The sequence below is a fragment of the Dendrobium catenatum genome, unplaced genomic scaffold, assembly GCF_001605985.2.
Source record: "Dendrobium catenatum unplaced genomic scaffold, ASM160598v2 fragScaff_scaffold_1661, whole genome shotgun sequence".
NCBI classification, from domain to species: domain Eukaryota; kingdom Viridiplantae; phylum Streptophyta; class Magnoliopsida; order Asparagales; family Orchidaceae; genus Dendrobium; species Dendrobium catenatum.
The window spans coordinates 55,396-78,575 of NW_021320123.1; the positions used below are offsets into that span (position 1 = coordinate 55,396).

The 23,180-nt window shown below is 34.3% G+C and overlaps 1 protein-coding gene across 1 annotated transcript; it reads left to right on the plus strand.

Moving 5' to 3' along the window:
• The first annotated feature begins 2,586 nt into the window (after window positions 1–2,586).
• LOC110094179 (prolyl 4-hydroxylase 1) lies at window positions 2,587–22,695 on the plus strand. Its single transcript, XM_020819344.2, has 11 exons — window positions 2,587–2,667; window positions 6,521–6,568; window positions 8,535–8,587; window positions 10,016–10,081; window positions 12,117–12,191; window positions 17,052–17,126; window positions 18,187–18,257; window positions 18,360–18,411; window positions 18,505–18,594; window positions 22,040–22,132; window positions 22,394–22,695. The coding sequence occupies exons 1-11, from the start codon at window positions 2,607–2,609 to the stop codon at window positions 22,499–22,501; spliced, it is 792 nt and encodes a 263-aa protein (XP_020675003.1). The 5' UTR covers window positions 2,587–2,606; the 3' UTR covers window positions 22,502–22,695.
• Window positions 22,696–23,180: the final 485 nt, after the last annotated feature.

Below are 23,180 nucleotides of genomic sequence, written 5' to 3' on the forward strand. Positions count from 1 at the left end.
GCCGTTGCAGTGCTTGAGCCTGTTCTATAATAATTCTGGATTTGACATACTGCGCTGCAGTGCTCGACCACTTATATATATATATATATATATAATCTTATTGTTGCTGACTACAGATACTGACAATATTGTATAACTAATAGACTGACAAAAATAATTGAATGATATGACTGAATGAAACTAATTATATGATCAAGACAGAATGATTGATTGATATAGGTAATAAGTATATATATCATATATTGATTCATAGTTTTCTTCATATGATTTATAACATGTTATTATTTTTTATATTACATTGATTTCAGTTATAAGATTTTGATTACTTGATGGGCTTTCATGCTCATTAAATAGTTTAAATGATTTCAGGTAGGTAGCACCTAGCATGAGGTTGTGAGTGATGCAAGTGTAATTTTTATTTTAGCTTTTGATTTATGTATTTGTGTAGCTAGTGTGACTATTCTATATATTATTTTGAAGTACTCTAGCAGTATGATGTAATTATGGGTTATAGTAAAGTGAATTATGTTTTCTATTTTTTTGTCTTTAATGCAATTATTCAGCTATGGAGAAATTGATATGGATGATAAATGAATAATATAATTGATAAGATAATAAAGAGTAGAAAATGAATAGAAAAGAAAATATTTCACAATAAATCCTGAGTTGTGACAAAGCACGTCACCTATCAAATACTAACATTCGACGCCTTTCAGCTACTAGTGTATGATACTTACTTGTTTATTCTTCTTATGAAGAGAATGGACAAGAAGACAATCAATTGTTGCTAGCTTCTAATATTTTTTTGCTCAGTGCTAATTAGTGTATAATTTCTATCACTTGCTAATATTTGATGCATGTCTTATTAATCTATCAACCCCCCCTTATATCATAAGAATAATAAAGCTGATTGTTGGCTATAACTAATTGTTTACATTTTTAGTTGACCATCGCTTGACGCCTATCGATAATTAACATATAATATATGTTAGTGATCGACATCAAAAATATGGCCTCCTATTTATCTTATCTCTTATCATATAAGAGAATTAATCTTTGTCGGATTTCCAGCATTCCCTATTGGCTGACTCTCATAGATGTTTGATGCCAATAAACTAATGATGCATGATATTTTTCTTCCTTATCACATGTTACCCCCGCTATCAAGAGAGCGTTCATGTTGACCACTAACTATGACTTCAAACATTCTTTTATCACCCATTGACCATAAATGTCTAACATGTACCATCCAACGACGCCTATCTTTTTAAATGCTTGATCCCCCCTTTGATTAGGAGATTGTGAGCCGATCATTGATTATTGTCTGACTTTTGATGTTCCTCATTATCCGTTGCTTGATGCTCACTAACATTAATGTTCATTAGCCTTTGACATCTGAGGTCCATTATAGTAGCCTCTCGATCTCCCATATTATAAAAAGAACAACTAAATTGGTTGTCAACTATAGTATGTTGATAACTCAAACATCTCAAAACTCTTCAAACTGCTATCACATGAGATATGTTTCACAACTCATACCTATTACATTATGTTATTGTCTTATTTAGCTACATGAAAGGGCACCATTTGTAACAAATCATTAATTTGCAATAATGAAAATATTTCTAACTTGACTAAGGTTCCGTTTGGGACGGCTTTTTTATTTTTATTTTTGTATTAAAACTCCGTTTTAGAAAGCAGTAAAAAAGCCGTCCCAAACGAAGCCTAAGTCCTATTAATTTTCCTTACTTTAAAATTTCACATTAAATATATTCTCTTGAGAGTTGATGCCAACTCATCTATATGTATGTGTGCTAGATTTTTGTTCAATGATAAGATGATAAACTCTATCATCATCCAACATAATTATTTTTTATGCTGTGCTTGACCATACTATTTTCCCTTTTATGAGGTTATTCGGTTGAAAAAAAAAAATTATGCTTTTACTTTCGAGCTAAGATGTCAAATAAACGCTTATGCTCTTATAATTTGCATAAATCTATTCAAAGCAATTATCATAATATAGTTAATTTTATTTGTCAAATTAATTTAATTGGAAAATTAATTTCTATTAAATTAAATTATTATTTTTCATTTCAAATTAATGAATGAGTTCATGCTAAAAAATATTAAAAAATTACACATATATCACCTAAATTTAACTTTTGAGAAATGAAAAATTTTTAAATATTAAACTTATTTACACTTGCCAATATTAAATCTTTAGGATTTAATGAATCACTAAAATATAAGTTAAAATTTTAGTACTCTTCAAAAAATTGGAAGAAAATATTGTAAATAAAAATAATCGTTAAATTTCGAATGTTGCGCATGTCAGTCCAGAATGTTTATGTAACCTCCAATTCCCCATTAAATAAATTCCGCATTATATAACGCCAAACCCTTGATGAACGCAAAGAGGTTTTTCCACACCGTTAAAGTCCTTCAAAGGTAATTTTGGTTGCCGTTTCACGTACCATCAGCGAGCGCCTCTCCATTCTATATCTCCGTTGAATTTTCATCTCTTTACTTTCATCCTCGCCAAATCTGGAGAAGGGATTCCTGTGGGAAAAAAGAGGCAATAGACGGAAGGAAGAGGGCCGAGGATGGGTCGGAGCAAGTTCATCCTGGGGTTGCTTACTCTGGTAACCATAGGGATGATCATCGGTTAGATTTTTCATCTTGTCTTGATTTCTTTCTTCTATTTGCAATATTAGATCATGGGGTTTGTTGAGGGAAGTGAGGAAATGCCATCTAATCTTGCTTTATACTCTCAATTGCTATGGTGTCTATGTTACTAATTATTTTCTTCGAATCTGCCTTGTTTGTGTTGAAATCGATCGCTTATTTTGCTGCTAGAGATCTTCCATCGATAAAGTATGATCGGGATGGATGTTGTAATCATGAATGCTTGCTTGGTAAATACTATGTTGGGTGGAGGCGTTAGGAGATATCAGGGGATGGACTTGAGAATGTAGAGTGGCACGGGCAGTGATGCATTTCTGTATGATTATGATGGAAGTTTTTATTTATGGTTCCCTTAAGCTAATGCTACCGCTTGATAATCCAAGAGATTTCGCTTGTTGTTCTTCATTTTTTATTCTTTAAAGTGGTTAGAGCTCAATCATTGCTTCCTGGAGTGCTAGGCTGTAACCAAATGAGACTGAGAGGATGAGGATAGAAACCTGAAACAATGTGACTCATAGTAGATGGAATATTATGACTTCCGTACTTAAAAGGCAAAGCTTCTTTTGGTGATGCTTTTCAGCTATTTTGTTTTGCAAAAGCCTAGCATATCACAATATGGGATTCTTAGGTTGTGCGGGAAATGTGTGATGGAGAGCATATGCTTCACATGCATCGTAAAATGACATGTATAGCAATTTGTACATTTTGAGCATAGTGATGTTATTTTGAACCAAATAACATAGCACAATAACAACATGGTTACAAAATGTCATAACCCGATCCGATATAACTCATTGACAAAACTAGTCATACCATGTTGGATCGTGGCAGGACTAAATCTCCAGGATCAAATTGGAGAGAATTTTAGAAATTTCAAATAATTTACAGACTATAGAGCCACTAAACGTAAATTAAAACATACGAATACTCATCATCAAAAGCTTCTTCATTCATCTCAGAACTGTTTACAATCAAATAATTTTTATACAAACCGTAAATGACACTGACATCACAGAACATAATACAAAAGTCATGAATGTCAAAAATCTAACCACACATACCTAGTAGACACATCTCAAATTTGGGAACTTCCCCTAGTCAGCCAGCCCTTTTCCTTTATCCCGACTCGAAACAAATACAGAAAACAAGCATGAACAATCACAACTCAATAAGCTACATTCAACTTACCGAATTTCTAATAATCAAGCAGAAATATTAAGGTAAAGTTAATTCATTTGTACAAAGGTCCAATCAGATTGTTCATGATACATACATATCTATAGAGAAGTAAACAATATCTTTAATACTAAATTAAATGGTAGAACAGTAGTGATACATAATAGTAAAGAAATAGAACTGCCAACACTTCATATTCATATTTTAAAACAAACAGAATTTTCTATAGACGCTTATACCTCCAAACATATTTAAGAGTTCAGACTCTTATACCTCATAACAAGTATCAGAATTCAGGCCCTTATGACTCCCCATATTAGCATCTCAAAAAATAGGCCTTTATAACTCCTAATGTTTAGCACATCAGGTATTAAAAAATTTTAGGCCATTATGACTCCCATAAGATAGCACATCAGAACTTCACCTACTTATTAGAATTCATCCATAATCATACATTTTAAAAATATAAACACATATAAGCTTATTTTCAAAGATAGTACACGGTGTCAGAGTCATCACAGGATATCACAGAGTGTCCTTCTAACTGTCAAACAATTAGAAATTCGAGGAAAAGCCATATGTAAAAATTAATGTTTTTCAGAAATTCATCAAATTACCACACATTGTCATAGCTAAATTTTAGAACTTTTATCAAACTACAACACTTTATAAGCGTCAGATTATTTTTTCAGATCATTCAAACGGTGTATTTTTAAAATTATCTTGTGAAAATTTATAAATAAATTATCTTATGATTCAAAATATTGTCAACTACAACATACTAAAAGTTACGCAGTGAAAGTTTTCCAAATATACTGTTATACCTAATTTTACATCAAAATTCCAAACAAAACATCAGAAAAATTCAGAAAACTTCAAATTATTAAAAATCAAGATAGACAAAATATAACCTATCTCGACCCGGACAATTTGTCAAACTGCCCCAATGGATGAAATCACCCGATACAAACTTTATTTCTCTAAAAATTCTTCTCCTCTCTCCGACTGACTACGTAAGGGTGGAAATGGTTTGTACGTTTGAAAATTTGAGTAGATTTTAATATTTATAAAATACTTAAAGCTAGCGCCGCAACACCTAGAGACCCAATGTCGCAGCGCTCCCTTTAAATTATCAGCCAAACTTAGAGCACAGTGCAACAACACTCTGTTAGGAAATACTTGAAGATCTCAATTATAACCTAATTATTTTGGTGAAAACAGCGAGAAATTCCCACAAATCCAATGGAAAATCAGAAAACAGTAGTTTCTATTGTAACAATCAAGATAACAGAAGGAAAATACCAAGATACAATCGATCTTCAATTCGAGAGGATGATGGACCGGTCTAACAATACCTTCTCCCAAAGAATCACCTTGTCCTCAAGGTGAAAAGAGGGAAACTGATGCTTCACCCTCTCATAAAGCTCTCATGGGCATCGAGTCCGATAGGCTCTTCCATTTGATCAGAACTTTCTTAGTTCCCTCATCTCCCTGCAAACCCCCATCAACTCTAAGGGCTCCAACACCACCTCCAAGTCCTCTGTCAATGTTCCTGGTAGCTCAGAACTCGCTGCATGATCCCTAATTGCCCTCTTCAGTTGTGATACAAGGAAAACGGGATGTATGGTTGCTGTTGCTGGTAATTTCAGCCGGTATGCCACCTCTCCAATCCTCTCTAATACCTCAAATGGCCCAAAATATCTTGAAGTTAGCTTATCATTTCTCCTGTTAGCAATCGTCCTCTGTTTGTAAGGTCTAAGCTTCGGGAACACCTTATCCCCTGCTTCAATTTGAATATTCTTCCTGTGCCCATCCGTCGGTTTCTGCATAATCTGTTGTGCCCTCAATAGATGCCTCTTCAATTCTTTCAATAGAAGATAGACATGTGAATCAAAAAGTAATTTGCCTTGGTCTTTTTGTTGCTTCACATCATTTGAAAATCAGCCTGAAACACCTTGTTGATTAATAGGTTTACCTATAATAGTAAAATGAATACTTTGTCTTTACTATTTTCCTTTTATGTTGTATACTGTAAGTTGCTAGTTTTATATCTAGATAGCATGCATACAACACTTTGAGAATTAAGAAAAATGATCTTAGTAGACCTGGAGCTATCTGTTATCAGAGGGCACCTTACATGAAATTCCTTTTTTCAGATGATTCCCTTTTTCTTCTTGATTTTAGTTATATTGAATTTTTATATATATATATCCCAAAATCTGGAAAGGACCACCATTTTGAACTGTAACAGTCTCATTGCTTTCGGTTTTGATTTGACTAGCTGTCAGTAACCTGAGCACGCAGATCATAACCACACTTCCTCTTCTTGATATGTCATTGCGTTTTGCAATCTCTATTTATCCGCGGATGTGTCAGCATGATGTTAATGGTGTCTAGCTGTGTCGCCAACATATCTTTGTGCTGGTTTGTGTTATTTTAAATACTTGCCATACTTACCTAAAATAACAGCGTTGTATGTTTAGTTGACCTATTTTCTAATTCAGCAAGTCCTTTTTGTTTCCAAAGAATGCATTGCTTTGGGGTATATAAAGATTCAGTTTTCTGCTTCATTTTACTTTGATATACCCTTTATTATTCATATCTTTGTCAAAATATTAAAAACTTGGCCTGAGGAGTTGATATCTGTTACTTGCAGGTTCTTTATTTCAGCTGGAATTTATCCACAGATTGGAGGTTCCTTCTGGTATAAACTCATTTCCTCCCAATTCTGGTTATGTCATTTTTTTATTTAGAGATAGTTCTTCTCAGTTTTTTTTTTAATTTCTGGAAAATTTGAACATGTATCATATAACTAGTATAATTATTTCAATTTCCCATTTCTGATTGTAAATTAGTGTCTATGAGTTTAGATTTCATAAATGTAAAAATGTAGTATTTTCTTTGCTGGATTTATTATCGGCCTGTTACATGGGTTTTACCCTGCATGATAAACTAATATGATGTGAACAAAAAATAAGGGTAGATACTAAACTCTAATGAAATGGATATATTTATGTAATTAGAGTATGTGCGTTTTATACAACAGTATTCTTGTTCCATTTTCCATGCTATTCAGCCTATCTCAATATCTGTATCATTCATGTAAATGTTATGTAATGCATATCTACATGTCGTGGAATTCAGTTTTTAATGCATCAGTAATAACTTAGTAAGAAGTTCTTATTTGAAGGATTTTATATTTTTTTTGATGTGAAACGTGATGCATGGAAACAAGAACTGCTAGGGGATTTTAATATAAGATTTTTAAAGCTTTGCTAGTTATAGAATTAATGCTTACCCAAGTTAGGTTTTCAGAATTATCAAGTTGAAATTAAGTAAGGCATGCGGTTATAACTAGATTAACGGGACAATATCAAATTGGCAACATAGAATTAGAGAGTAATGCTATGGGAAGAAACAATAATCCACTTTGGGCTTTCCATAGAACTCACACAGAGATCTAGGAGAGTTGAACTCACCAAGAGATCAAGAAAATATGAACTCACAAAGAGATCAAAAGTAGAAATTTTTCATTCATCAAAACTAACTATTACATAAGAAAAGGGCCATATATAGGCCTCCAAATGACAAAGAAAACAAAAGACTAAATTGCCCCTTGGGCTACAATAGCGACCAAATACCCATAAGGGCAAAAGCGGAAAAAATTGAAAATAAAATAAACTACCACATAAAATGATTCAAAATAAAACTCATGATCATGGTCGTCGATCTCTGGCGTCTCCTGATGGTACTCGTTTCGAAAATGCTGATGATGTCCTCATCAGTTTTTAATCCATATCAAATATTTTCCTTTAAGTACTTTGGAAGTTATTGCTGTTTCGAATAATTAATTTAATTCATTATCATCAACAAAAAAATTAATAAATAGATATAATTGTTTCTAATAAAGTTCATAAAAAAAAAAACGCAAAAATATATGGTTTCTTTCATGGAAATTGATGCAATGCACTGGTTACCATTAGATTTAGAAAAGGGCATACCTGGTGCATGGAGCTCCAGCTAATGTATGGTGTGGGGACTGGTTGATGTACACATCCTTATCCTTGTATTTGCATATAGGCTATTTTTGTGAATTGAACCTGACACATGTAAATTATAGTATAGGTAATTTAACCATCACTCCCAGCCTACCCTCAATTACCATCAGATTGATGTAATATATTATTTAGCATTGAGATACATAATCATTAGCTCCACCTCTTATAATATAGATTTCCATGTTTGATCATATTGTTGCAAAGTTTTTCTCTTGAATAGACATATGATTTGACCTTATGAATGCCTGGTGGGTAGGAATGGTTGGGTGGAGCCAAGCATTAAACGTTTTGAGTCAATAGAAGCTAATTTATTTTGAATTGTGAAAATTTGAGGATCTTGAATTCTGTAGGATTTTCGGCATCTCCTATTTTGAATAATCTGAGGGAAATTAAGTTTCACTTTCTCTTTTATTTCTTTATTTTTTGCTCATTGTCATGTTGCTTCAGCATCACAATAAATATGAAAAAGTCTGTCTTGTGATAAGCAATTATGAAATTTAAGACGTATTTTTTATTCGAGGCATTTGTTTGTTGAAGTTAGATCAGCTTTAACACCACTGATTGAAAGCTTTGTTAACAAATGATGATTCTTTCAGGTTTTCACTTCCGCTGGTGTTTCTCATTGGGAGAATGACAAAGAGGCAGCAACTCTTCGACTTGGATTTGTATATTTCAAAATTTTCATCTAAATGTTGTTTATTACGTTTCATATTGTGAATCTCTTATGTCCGCTGCCTCTTCTTTCAAAGCACAATCTAGTATTTTACTATTATGAATAGACCTACTGGATTAAAATTTCTCTGGTTTCAAATTTAAGTTGATCAAACTCTATTTACTGTCTTCTTTGTCTAATTGACTAGCTTATTTTTCTACTACAAAAATTTATTTTTATAAGACTGCTGAATCAAGTAGGAAAATTGGGGGGTTCTAGTTCTGAAGAGGTAGTACTATTAGACAAATTATATATGATATGGAAAGGAAATAATGATAGTACGCCATCACACTTTGCTCCTTCGTAAAGGATTGCATTTTCATTTTGACTGAAAATTACGTATTTTTATGCTATTTGTTGTACATATAGTTTGATTCTACTTGTTGGAATAGTCAAGAGTTTTTTCATTCCTTACATATAGCGATGCTCATTTTTCTTTTTAGACAAGAAACGATGGACAAAATGAATGCAGGGAGTTTTAATAGTGGAGAAATGGAGATTATCTATCAATTTTTTTATAATTATGCCATGCCCTAAAAATGGTGTTATATGGTGTATGATTATGGATAAATTTATGGCATCTTCTCAACAACAAAGCAACATGCAAAAAATATAAATTAAGTTTAAAAAAAATCTAAATAGATAGTCGTACGAGTTAAGGTTGCACCATGCATAACCTGTAATCTCCAAGATAGCTACAACGGTATATTGTGCTGATTGGTAAGTAGTCGATAATTGTCATGTTTTGTACTAGTGTTTCTGAGGCATGCTTGACTATTTATTCTTTTATTTATTGTCATTTTCTTTCATTGAATGCACTCTTTCCCGGTTTTCTTTCTTTTTATTCTTTTATTTCTTGTCATTTTCTTTTTGGCTTTTTAATTTGTTTGTTGCATGCCTTTCTGGTAATCTGATGGAGTAGTTTGGGATGCTTTCCTCTAGCTAGGTCGTAGCCCCTAATGCTGTGACTTTCTATTGGTTGACCTGTATTGTTGGCCTAAAATGATACTGGCCTATACAACATAAATGGATGGCCCAGCTGGGGCCAAGAATATGAGTGGGGTATCCAATTTGATCAAACGACTGATTGGGGATCATAATAAGTCCCTATTCAAATGCCCCTTAAACTCGATGTAGAGAGCCTGTTTGCTAATTGTATTTAAAAAGCTCATCCTCTTTGATTGGTGTGGTTTTTTCTCGACCCATTGGATGAGAAGATATTTCCAAATTTCACTTTTGTTAGGTTAAACTCGGTGAAAAACATGTGCTTATTTTTCTACTGTTATTTAATCAAAAGGAGATAATTTCTAATAATGTTCTCTAATTTATATTTGTTAAAGTTTAACAATTTTATCTTACTCTATTATTTTTTCTAGTTTAGGTCAAGCCGGAAGTAATGAGCTGGTCACCACGGATAATTCTTTTTCATAATTTCTTAAGCACTGAGGTATAAATTGTACTTGCTATAACTTTCTTCTTTACAAATACACAATTTTTAGCTATCAGAGCTCTTGAATTACAATGACACATTTTTGTAAGTACTAAGTGATCTATTTTTCATAAAAATAGATATTCTTCACTTGTTTGTGGTATGCCTCCATCTTTATGTGATCTCTATTCCTTTTATCTTATTTGGTTGAACTTATTTGGGAAAGCATCTAGCATTGACTTGAGAGGTATTTGAACTTGCTTATTGCTTTCACTTCTTGAATTTATATGATTGAATTGCCTTCATATCAAGATCTTTACTCTCCTTTAAGATCAAATAGAATAGAGTTATTTGTATAAAACTCCATATGATTTTGTCTTTTTATGGGCAAGGATAAAAGTTATATTACTTTGCAAACAAGGACAATAGTTTGCCCTATTACTCTGGCAACATGATTGGGTATCTTAAAACATTAGTATTACTACTGCAGTTTTTTAGGCAGCCCTAGTATTACTAGTATAGCATACACAATGCGTATACTAGGGTTCCATAAGAAAATTTAGTAGTGATACATCAAGGTTTCAAGAAACACAAACATTTATGCTGACTTTTAAAAACTCTGACGTGTATGACAAAATTGGTTGCTTGCAAAGTAAGACAAATTTTTTCCCTTATTTACAGTTTTTGCAATTATTGTCCTTTTTCATGGTAAAATTAAATTATGGGTAGTTTATAAAAAGAAGTCAGAGTCAAGTTAATTTTTTCTTTGAACATTTCATTTAGAAGTGAATACTTACTTCCTCATGGTCAAATTTTAAATTCTTACAAAACACAAAGTACAAAATTGGTTCCTGTGGATCTGAGCATCTTATGGTTCATGGCTTTTTCTGTATGCTAAACTAAAAGCATATTTAGCATGATTTTTGATCGACCATACACAACAATTAGCATATTTCTCGATGCAGGAAATTGTAATGTCCACACCCAGCAAGTTTAAGGTGGCCTCTCTGCTATCATTGTTATCTGATCTTAAAATCAGCTGTGCTAGCTTTTAGCTTTTATGTAATTGCAACAGCTTAAACTAATTCACAGCTACTTCTTTAATTATGATACCATACCATTTTACGGGGATTGTATCGATCATACTTTTTGTACAAGTATTATTAGTAACATGTACACTAGAGCAGAGGAGGCAATGAGTTGGATTCACATTAACCATGCTAACTCAATCTGGAAATTTTTTGAATTTGCAAATTTCAAATATCATTAGAAATAACTGAAACCCCTGCATTGAGATGCATTGATTTGAAATTTTTATATTTCAAACCAACTTGAGAATGATTTTGAGTGGGTCAGGGGTTATATTTCAGATGTTATTAAAAATAAATGATAATATGACTTTAATCTGGCCTAAGCTAGCCCGATTACAAATTTACACCCAATGCAACTGTAGCATTTTTCTTCAAAAACATCATAAATTACAAAATGTGAACATTTTGTAGAATCCAATAAGCTTGTGTAACTAACAAAAATTAACAATATTCTAACTCAGCATAAACACCTGTTGAATAAAGTAGGTTGTTTTTAGATGAAAGCAAAACGAAGAAAATTAAAAGAAATCCAAATGTGTTTTGCATCATGTAGATCAAGGAATCAGCTTCAGCTATAGAATTAGTTTGTATCAATGAGAGCCATTTTATGGAAAGGATGACTTGATTTGTCTTGCAAGCAGCATCGGCACTTGATAGCAACGTCATTATCATTAGTGTCATCAATGCTGATGATCTGGATGGACTTTTGTGAACTGCTTATTTGCATCTGGTCGATGGGGATACAATCAGAAAAAATTGTTTCTCAATATCTAAAAGGCTATCCATTATAGGAATTTGTTTCAGAATTTAAGCATGCGTTTTGCATTAGTTTAGGGTCTACTTAGTTCTGAATTTTTTTATTGTGACAACACTAAGTCTAAATGGTCACTATACATTTTTTTTACTATTCCATATGATAATGTTGGTATTGCAGAAGCCTAAAGTATTTAGGATCCATGCAGGAATGTGATTATTTGAAAGCACTTTCAAGACCTCGCCTTCAAACTTCTACTGTCGTAGATGCCAAAACAGGGAAGGTAACTGCATCCATTCTGTCATTTTTCCAGAACTCCATGTTAGTTTCTACTGTTTTACTGTTTAAAGCAAGCATTTCTCCCTATATAATGGTGTTTTTACGTCCAAAAGTTGGCCATAATAAATTATTATGCAAAGCTTAGGTTTTTTTTATTAAAGATTTTTTTAACTCTTTTATCTTCACTAAACTAAAATTATGTAAAATTAAGAAAAGATGAACATTTGGCATTCATTTTTTATGGATCTCATTCTTGTGTTATTTTAATATACTCCTAATACAATACTTTTTATGAATGCAACATCATGTCACTGCATGTTGCCAAATTTTCTACACATTCCAAGCTCTTCTTGATCATGGCATCCTTTTTTATCAGATTTGAAAAAGATTAACACCTATCTGATAGGTTAAATATGAATCATCTGATGTAGGCTACTTTGCCTTGGAGTGACCATAAGGCTTTAGATTTCTTTGACACAACATCTCTATGATTATCTGTTCGAGGGGCTAATTTTGATCTCTAAATGGTACATCACGAAGCTTAGTAATTTCTTTGAGGAAACCTTGAATGCACGACATGTTCTTTGATGTGGTACTTAGAAGAGACATTTTGGCCACAAGATCATCAATATAACACTCTACTTGTTTATGCGCGAGGTCATTAAATATGTGGTTCATAGTTCGTTAGTAGGTGACTTTGATTTTTTTGAGGTCAAATGGCATTACCTTATAATATTAAAGGTTGATTGGAGTTTAGAAGGTGGTGTCTTATCATGTTCTGGCACCGTCTTGATTTATTGTTTTCTTGGATGACTCGTCTATTGAATAAAAATATGTCATGTGTTTTTGACATATTGTCGATCGTAAAGATCCAACAGGACAGGAATCTTCCTTTAGGTTTGACTTATTTAGATTCCAAAATTCTATGCATGCATAGTTCTCATCATTCCTTTCTCATAGGGATTGTTGACAACTCGTGTGGGATACATCTCCCCACAGATGAGTTTCTTCATTTCAGCAATCACATATTTTTTTAATCTTTGGTTTCATTCTTTTCAAGGTTTGTGTAATATGAACCTCTTTGGGATGTTGGCTTGTTTGTGTATTGTCACTTCAAGTGTTCATCTTGTCATTTCAATATAGTTCTTGGAGCTTCTTTAGTATATTGACTTAGTAGTTGGGAATTAGAGCTTTGATGAATGCAGAGAGAGGATCTTCCTTTGAGTTCATATTGACCTCTTTTAACTCATTGATGATATCCTGCCCCTCATTTTCTTAATTCTTTGGAACACTCTAAATCTCTTGCTGAAGAAGCACGGTGCCTAGCTCATTTTGTTTGAAGGTGTTGACGACTTCGAAGATCCCTATGATGAAGAACTAGTTGTCAAAGTAAGGAATGCTTATCATTGATTTAGCCCAGGCCTTGTCTTTCAACTATCCACTTTTTAGACATGAGTTGAGACTCTACGGTCTCATATCTTTTTGAATAGTTGTGCCCATTTGTCTCATCTTTTTTGTGGTGTATCCATCCTCGTTCCAGATAGTTTTATGCTATGGCTAAGGATTTTAGGTAAAATAGTGTTTTTACATTATTTTTGTTCAATTTTTTCCTTGAAGGGCTCTATTTCTTAACCTCAATTGTGGTTTACCAACACATCATTGTATCATGTTCTTTGCATCACTTGTCTGAATTAGTGAAAATTATTTTCAATTTTATCATTGCATTTCCTATGATCGGGGTTATTTCTTGTAATTGACATTGTAGGATCAGTGTCACCAATATAATATCGCTGGAGATCTATAGGATTGACTTTTGTGCCAAGGACACTAATAAGGTGGCATCAATACTTTATAAAAATTCTACACTAGCCTTAGGGTGCAATCTACCCCTATATTTTCTTTTATATTGTGGTCGCCAAATGATTCTATTGATAAAAGATAACTTTGTCTATGTTAAAGGATTGGAAGGGCTTTAGTCAAAGTTTCCTTTTCAAGCATTGAGTCATTTGTTTTACTAACCCAGTGCTTCATATCTTTGTAGATGCCCACCTCATGCTATATCAATGTTGATATAGTGCTTGATTCCATCGAGCATATACTTCCTGCACTAATGAAGATGTGACTATCTCATGCTTGTGCAATCATGATTGTCCCAAAGAATTCGGATGGAAGGGTCGTGATTGATAAAATGATTGAGGGGTTACATCCATAATATGAAATTTGGCCATTGTTTTGGGGGGTATCAAAATGGTGGGAGAGAGAGTCAACTAACTTATAATTCTTGATCCTTTTTCATTAAAACCATGTTATATTAGTTGATTTGAGCTTAGATATGCTCGCTAAGTGTGTATTGTCTTACGGTATTGTTGACCTTCATATACACTTTCAAATCGAATTCAACGAGTGTGATGAGAAGGATGACATATAACATGATGACACACGTCATGAGTTCCAAATGCCTCAATATTTTCAAGAAACAGATTGCATCGACATGTTTAGAGCATTGAACTTAGGGGTGCAAACGAGTCGAGTCGAGCTCGAGTCAGAGGGTGTTTGAGTCGAGCTCAACTGTCAAATACCAAGCTCGAGCTCGAGCTCGAACTCAAGTCGAGCTCAAAAATGGGCTTGACTAAGCTCAGTCTCATTAGGGCCAAAGGGGAATTGTTCGTAGCCATAGGTTTAATTAATGATGTGAAACATGTAAGTAAACAAGAATTGGTTTTGGAACTTAATAATAATTTGAACTTTAACATTGCTAATCGTAAACTTATGTTTCACCAAGTTAGATTCTTAGAAATTTCCGTTAGAAGTTTATGTAATAGCAAGCGATTACAAATGAGATTAACAGGATACTTGCAAGTAACAATAAAATAAGAAAGTAAAACTAATGGCAATGAAACAAAATCCACGGTTTAACAACGAGAAGTGTTCACCCTGAGTTCCCTCACTCTCGCTCTTGAAATTGGGGTTTAGTGGAGAAAGGGTAGAAGTAACCCTAGTGATGCCACCACAAGACAAGTGACGCGTAAGGTATTGTTCGTCAGAGAAGTAGCCGGAGGAGAGGAAGTTGATGGTCCAGCTGACGATTTGTCAATGTTCCGTTGGTCGTTGTTCATCAATCGTCTCAGCGAGATGATAGAGTATGCAATTTACGTAGCTTTCCGCTGAATCATCGTATTCCCAGTCTGGATAAAAGAAAGGGGATTGCAAGATGTCGATTTCTCTTTGAGCGATGTATAAGAATCCGTGATCGACCTCAGGGTCGGCCATGCACTAATGGTAGATGGGAGGAGGAAGTTTGTCTTATTTTCTTTGCTCTAAAACTCATGAAAGAATTAGGGTATCCAAGAGAAACAAGGGGAGAGGAGGGGCCAAGGAGGAGGAGGATTTGTGGGCTATGTTAGGTTTAGGGTTTGGGTGAGGGGATTATGAATAAATCTGAAGTTAATTTTAGATTCAAGTAATTTGGGTGGGAATTGAATTTGAAATTTAATTTCAAATTCAAATTGGGATTAGGGATTTGAAGTATAGAGAGTAAGCATGGGCAAGGGAGGGGTTGACGGGATCTAGAGAAGGGAGGAGGAAATTTTGGGGAGGAATTAAGAGTTTCCAAAACAAGTGAGTTAATTTAAGAAGGGGAACATTAAATCAAATCTAATTTAAATTGAAATGAGATTATTTAGGTTTATGAACTTTCCTAAATTAGAAATTGCAATTATGGAAAATTTTTGAAATTCAAATTTGAATTTCAAATAATTCTCAATCATTTACTTTCTTGCTTGAATTAATTTAGGAAAGCCATTATGATGAGTGAAATCATCATTATGATGGAGAACATGGGGGTGGGCCGGCAACAATGGGGAAGGGGGTAGGGATGGCGTCGGGTAGGGGAGGGAAAGGTGATTTGGGCCGGTGGGTGGAAGTTTGGATGTGGAGTTAGGGTTGAGGTTAGAGGGGCTGAGGTGGGCCGACAGGTGGGAGAAGAGAAGAAGGGGTTCGGGTGGTGGGGGAAAGAAAAAAAGAGAAGAAGTTTTTGGGGAAAATCAAGAGCTCACCCGAAGGGGCTGTTGGGTACTTCTTTTGAGCTTCTCCTAGGCTTCTTCTCTCTCAAGTGCACACACAAGAAGAAGACAAATATGAAAATTTCATTTAATCATTCATTAACCTCTTACAATGCACAAGACCTCTATATATAGGCCTAAATAATAAAGAAAAGAAGAAATGCTCAAATGCCCTCAGGGCTACAATAAGAACTCATTACCCATAGGGATAAACTAGGAAAACTGAAATGCAAAATAAATAAAACATAAAATACATCAAAAGTAAAGACTTTGGATTGTAGCCGTCGATCTACGATTCCGTCGATGATGCACATGTAGAAATCTTTTGTTGATGTCCTCATCATTTAATTAGGCTGGATGGGACCAATTGGGTGGGCTAGTGAGCCAAATCTAAGCCCGGTTCCAATTGATTAGATTGGGTTGACTGAGGTGAAATTGAGGGTGTCCATAAACTTAATTGAGCTTAGCATGAGTTCTTTGGCGAAGCCAATGGTCCTTTGGGTCTCTATTGTAGCGCTGGCTGAACCTATGGTAAAGATATAACTTTCTGTTCTAAGGTAATTGAAAAATCTGTTTGTAAGCTGGTAGAACTATAATACTTTATTAGTGCTTGTAGCTTGAATAATGTTTTGGCAGTAGCTAATATCACTGCGCATCAGCTGAACAATTTCTTCTCTTCTACTGTCGTACAGAAACACAAGATAATGATCTGTATATGAAACATATTCCCTTCCTAAAACCTACTACATTTATTGGTATATGCATTACTTAATGTCTTTATCTAACACTGTTTACATCTTCAGGGAGTTAAGAGTGAAGTACGTACGAGCTCTGGTATGTTTTTGAGTTCAGAAGAGAGAAAATTTCCCATTATTCAGGTTATCTTCCATTTTAAGTTTTGCTAGTTTGTCTTTATTGCTCTGTTCGTTTTCTTGTGCATGAAAATGTTAAAGCATTTTGTTTGCCTTCAACAGCCACATAAATTGTACAGGTCGTAATGAAATGTAAAATTATATAACCCTAGTAAAACCACTCTCTAACTATATTCGTAGAATCTAAAACATAGGCTATCTGAGTTTTATGTTTACTAGCTTTATCCTCTTCTGCATTGCTTTCCAGTTCTCTGATAGGAGGATAGTTTGTGTTAATAAGTAATCCATGCTTGTGAGCGTGAAGATTCACATATGCCTCATGACGCTATTTTACTGCGATCCAATGCTAAACAAAGAAACCATCATACCTGATAAATAATGTCCTTGGTGAACTTAGTTGAATGGGAGCATATGTAGCTGTACAATACTAAAAAAATTGCTGGAAAAAATTCAGTATGTTGGCTCTAGGTTTTCTTAACAGGTTCTCCACCAACTTTCCTTAAACTGTGCGGTGTACTAGAAAATCAATTTAGAAATATATAGTTAGGTCTTGTTTGATTATCAAGTCATTTACACCTAACAAGATAGGTAAATTCTTTCTTTCATTTCAAACAAGGAAGAGGGCTTTAGAAATTAGTAACCTTATCCAGGCCAATTTTTCAAACAACATTTCCTTGTTCACATGAGCCTATTTCATGGTAAGAGCCTAAAAGGATCAATTAGCTTTTGGTGACTGGCAATCTAGTTCAACTTTCAACTATCATACTGCTAAGAGGAACATGCCGGTTTAAATTGAAATTGTGGACTTGTAAGCAAGATGCCAGAAACGACGGTTATAATTAGAATATACCTGCGGCCTTCAGCTCTAATTTCTTTTTTTTCTTTAGTTGCTTTAGAGACAGAAAAGATAAAGCTTTCAGGATGCGCAAACCATAGGGATCTATTTTTTATATATTATGTCTTTATCTCTGACTTCCCATTTGCCTAGTCATAACTGGTATGAATGTTACGGGAAAGATGGTTTCCATTACCTTGACTTGAACATTCTTTCTGGTTGTCAAATCAGGCTATTGAAAGGCGGATTGCTGTTTTCTCTCAAATACCTGCTGAAAATGGAGAGCTTATTCAAGTTCTGAGGCAAAGATCCAAGACTGCTTTCCTTTTTTTTTTTATACATGATAAACATATTCTGTTCTCCAAACTACGTTCTTGATTAGCCGAACCTTTTCTATGTTACAGGTATGAAGTCTCTCAACAGTACAGGCCGCATCATGATTACTTCTCCGACACTGTAGGTTATTTAATAACTTCTAGTTCTCCTAAATTTTCCTCCGTTATCATAAATTTATTAAATGTCCATGTGGAGTATATAATTTGAATGCAGTTTAACTTAAAGCGTGGTGGGCAACGTGTAGCAACAATGCTTATGTATCTAAACGATGAAGTTGAAGGGGGTGAAACGCACTTTCCTATGGTGAGTTAATGCCGCATATTGCATACTCTGATTCTTATAAGGATATTTCCCTTTGTTTCCAGTTTCTGTCAATATCTTTGAATCACTTGTTTTTTTCAACTTTTGGTGGTCAAAGGAAGTTGTTTGTCCAACTGTGCTGTGAATTTTTCTCGGCATTTGGCAAGTCAAGTATAATCTGTAACTTTTGATATGGTTCTGCATAATTTAAAGATGGTGAGAGAAATGGAATTTCAAATATAATTATAATAATGGATTACTAAGTCCTCCACAAGGAGAAGAATATTGTCTCACCTATCACATTGTTAACAAAGCAAGTAATCCATATCAACTTAATATTATATTTATTTCAATCATAAGGGCAAACGTAAAATACAAAGCATAGAATTTTAAGAGATAAGGAGTCTTAAGATAATGCATAAAGCCATGATTTAAATGCATTTTTATTCTTCTTCATTATATTGATTTTTCATCTTCAATGGTTCATGAATTGAAAATGATATTTCATCTTATCTATTATTTGGTTTGGAACAAATATCATTTTCAATTCAAGATACTTCGTGGAGAAGCAATTTCAAGACCACTTCAAATATTCACGAAGAAACTACTTCAAGTTTACTTCAAATCCTTAACAATACTCTTCCTTTATCCAAGCATGCTTTCATAGCAAGTACACTAGTTCTTTAAGCAATATGACTCTAAAACTTTTTTATTCATTAATACATAAATTGACTTATCATGAAAATACGTTTTCTCCAAATATTAATTACAACTCGTGAAAGTATATTAGAATAACTTTTGTTGTCCTATATCACTCAATTTATGTGAAATACTTTCCTTCTCTGAAGTAATGAGATTATTAATTAGTGGTTCAAGAAGCGAACTGCACACTCATATGTGGCTCTTTGTGCTTCTTAATGTGTAGTTTCTTCTCCTAACATGCATTGATCTACCTTGCATAATTGATGGATTTGGCTAGAAGAGAGAATAAGAGGATTGAAGCAGAAAGGAGAACTAGTCTCAACTGGGAAGGGATGAAGAGTGTACAACCACATGCTTTTGAGATCTCATTTCATTCTTCAGAAATTGTCTGTTGCCTTCCCTAAGATGTCTATTTATAAGAGATGACGTTTATGGCTTACTTTGCCAGATTGGAATGTCCAAATATCCCTAGGGTATACAAATGCAAGTGCAATGTCTAATAAATCCTAGAAAAAGATAAGTATGTTGAAGAAAAAATATGTTTAATTAAATAAGACAAGCAAGTATATCTAGAATCATCTTGATTAAGACAGACAGTGATCAAGATATACATAAAGGACAATCTCTAGTACCTTTTCTTATTCTGACTCGAAGGCCGGGTTTTTAATAATTGTGACACATGGAAATATTTACGGCTTCCTAATCCCATAACTCAGGCTTCATTTGAGGCGGATATATTACTAGAGGGCCTAGTTAGCGTTATTTCGCTAAGTAGGGTGTGGACTACTGAAGACTTTCTTACAAACAACCTAAAGGATAGGACTAAATAGCTACATGGTTGATTGGCATGCCTCAAGCTAGCATGCTCAACTGCTAGGGTATGCATTTAGTTGGTTTTGATGTATCAATAGAGGAATGTGTTAAGCCAAATTGGACCGAATCAAATTATAGGTGAAAACAAACTGACCAAATCAACAGAAGAACCAAACCAAACCGAATTGCAATATAGTTCGGTTTATTTGGATGGTTTTGGTTTAATCGAATTTTAAAATTCTGATAACGAGGTGTCCATTTTGTGGTTTGGACTAATTGGTTGATGGACATGATTGAATCCCTACTCCGGTCAAGTATAGAATTCCAAATCAAGTTATCAATAAAGGCTTAATATGTCAATCATAGGACATGATCGAATCCCTGCTCTAGCAATACTAGTGGTAGGTGTAGCATGCCTTGTGCATCGGCACTGGGTTACTGGGCTCGCATGTGAGAGAGTGAGACGACAGGGTCGTGGTAGTGCTAGGGCGTGATGAAGAGCAAGGTCAAGAGGGGTACAGTAGTGACAACCTGGAACTGGTAGCGGTCGGATGTGGTGCGGCGGTAAGCTGTAGGTGCTGGCATAGAGGTTTGGCAAGGTGAAGGAGAGGGATGGAGGCAGTTAGCTAGGGCTAAAGGTTGATGGTGGTCTTGAGGCTTGGCTAGCAATGCTAGCATGTGCGAGTAGAGGAAGAAGAGAGGAGGGCTGGGAGCGCGTGGTGTGCGAGCAAGAAGAGAGAAATAGTGAGCGTGAGAGCGACTGGGGGTTTAGATTTAGGAATTTTTTCATATGACATCTCGCTTGAGTATGGGAGAGTGTGGGTCCTGTGGGATGAGAGGTTTTAACTTTTGAATAACAATAATATATATATAATTTTATTTTATTATATATTTTTTATTTTTGTTGCAAAATTATGTTGTTCGCACAAATGAACATTTGTGTCTTCACCTCGCATGTATAGTTATTTTTTGTTTTCACGTGCAAACACCCTAAGAAATATAGGTGTCTATTTAAGTTATTTCTACTATCTTGAACGCATCGTTGCTGCTCCTTCCGAGAATGGATATCATTTGGAAAATTTTGACTTTTGGTCGATGCGCTTCGGGCGGCTTTTACGTGATGTGACATCTTTCACTTGCCACTTTTGTTGTGCTTGATCAAGTCGACCTTCAAGCAGCCATCAAGTTCAACATATATTAATAACAAAGAGCAATGTCCCATCTTCAATGAGCAATATGTATATTTATTGACAATTCAGGTCCATCTTCTTTAGTAAGCCGTATGCGTTCATGTCAGTGAGTAGAATACTGTCAGTGAACGGCAGCATGTCATCATCAATGAATGCAACCATCCTCAACGAGCAGCAGCGGCACATCATTCCATGGCTCAATGAAATATTTAATATTGGAATGGATTGAGAGCATATTTCTTGATTTTGGGAATGGCTATTCTGAACTAACTAATTTGGTGATTTTCTAAGCATCACCCATCAAACACTTTATAAAAAGATTACTCCGTCATTAGTTGCTGGACGGCCTTGCGTATTTGTATTTGTTTCAATTATCTGCCAGGTTAAGCATGCATTGCCAACAGGATACATAAATTCTTTCTGATTTTTTTATTACTAATTCCAACCTAAGTTTCTGGGTTGTTCATTGAGGTTGCACTGTAATTGTACCATTTGTGCGGAGAAACTACCTGCCAGTTCCAGTGATAGCCTTCTCCTCCCTTCTTGAGCCATCTCCTATCTTATGTAACTCTTTATGAACCTATTGGTGATTGATGGATTTAACTCGTGTGGCTCATATAGAGTATTTTTCTCTTTAAACCTCTTTCTAATGCTATATTTAACGGCCAGTTTCCATTTTCTCCATTAACTTGATCTATAAAAAGCCTTGATGTTTCTTTACCCTGATTTGATTTTAACCTCAGGCTGGAGATGGACAATGTAGTTGTGGTGGGGAGATGGTAAGAGGAATTTGCATAAAGCCAAATAAAGGAGATGCTGTACTATTTTGGAGCATGGTTTGTGCTGCCCTTCCTTTTGATTAATTATTCCGTGCAGATTCCGGACGCCGTTCAAAGGCAAATCACAGCGCGCAATGTCACCCGTTTGCTGGGTACTGGGTGACGTGATGTGTTGTGATTCGCCTCCGGACAATCTGGAATCCGCACAGAATAATTTATCCTTCCTTTTTCTACATGTGTTGATTGACCAATTAAGAAAAATAAAAATAGAAGTTATTGTGTGTGCGCCATTGATAAGAGAAGGCATCTTGTTTACAGGGTCTAAATGGGGAATCCGATCACAACAGCCTCCATGGAGGATGCCCAGTTTTGAAGGGAGAGAAGTGGTCAGCTACAAAATGGATGAGGCAGAAAGCTACCTATTGATTGGTATCTTAATTTTGTTCTCCGCCAGCCTTTGTATCATTTTCCATTCGAAAACTACAGGTCTAATAAAATATACTTATTACATTCATCATTTATTTAGCATTAACCAAATGTTGGTAGCTGAGCATAAAGAATCATATTCCCAGAAGTTTAGAATGCTGATTCAATAAAATTCTTTGAGCCATTTTGTTACAGTAAAATTCCTCTACAGTTTAAGGGACAATTAGATTGTTGTTAGGAAAGATGCTCCAACAAATGTCAAAATTATAAAATAAATTACTTAAAACTCTGATAGTCGGCCAAAACAAAGATAAATTATGATATTTCAAAAAAAGCATCATTTATGTTTTGTTTGGGAAGATTTTTTTATTACTTATTAAAATAATTTTTTATTATAAAAATATAATCTTTTATACTAAAACTTGCTTTAATAAATAATAAGAAAGCTGTATCAAATAAATCTTAGTATTCATAATACAATGTGAAATGTTTTATTGTAGTATGCTAAAATTAAGCATTGCCTCCATCAAAGCCTTGAATTTCCACCTCTAATTTTATGATATCAGGATTCAAAAAGATTCAATAAGAAATTATAGGATCATAGAAAAATAATAAAAAAAAGGTTAGAAATTATCAGGTTCTTTTAACACAAGCATAGTTTACTACAACCACTAAAAAA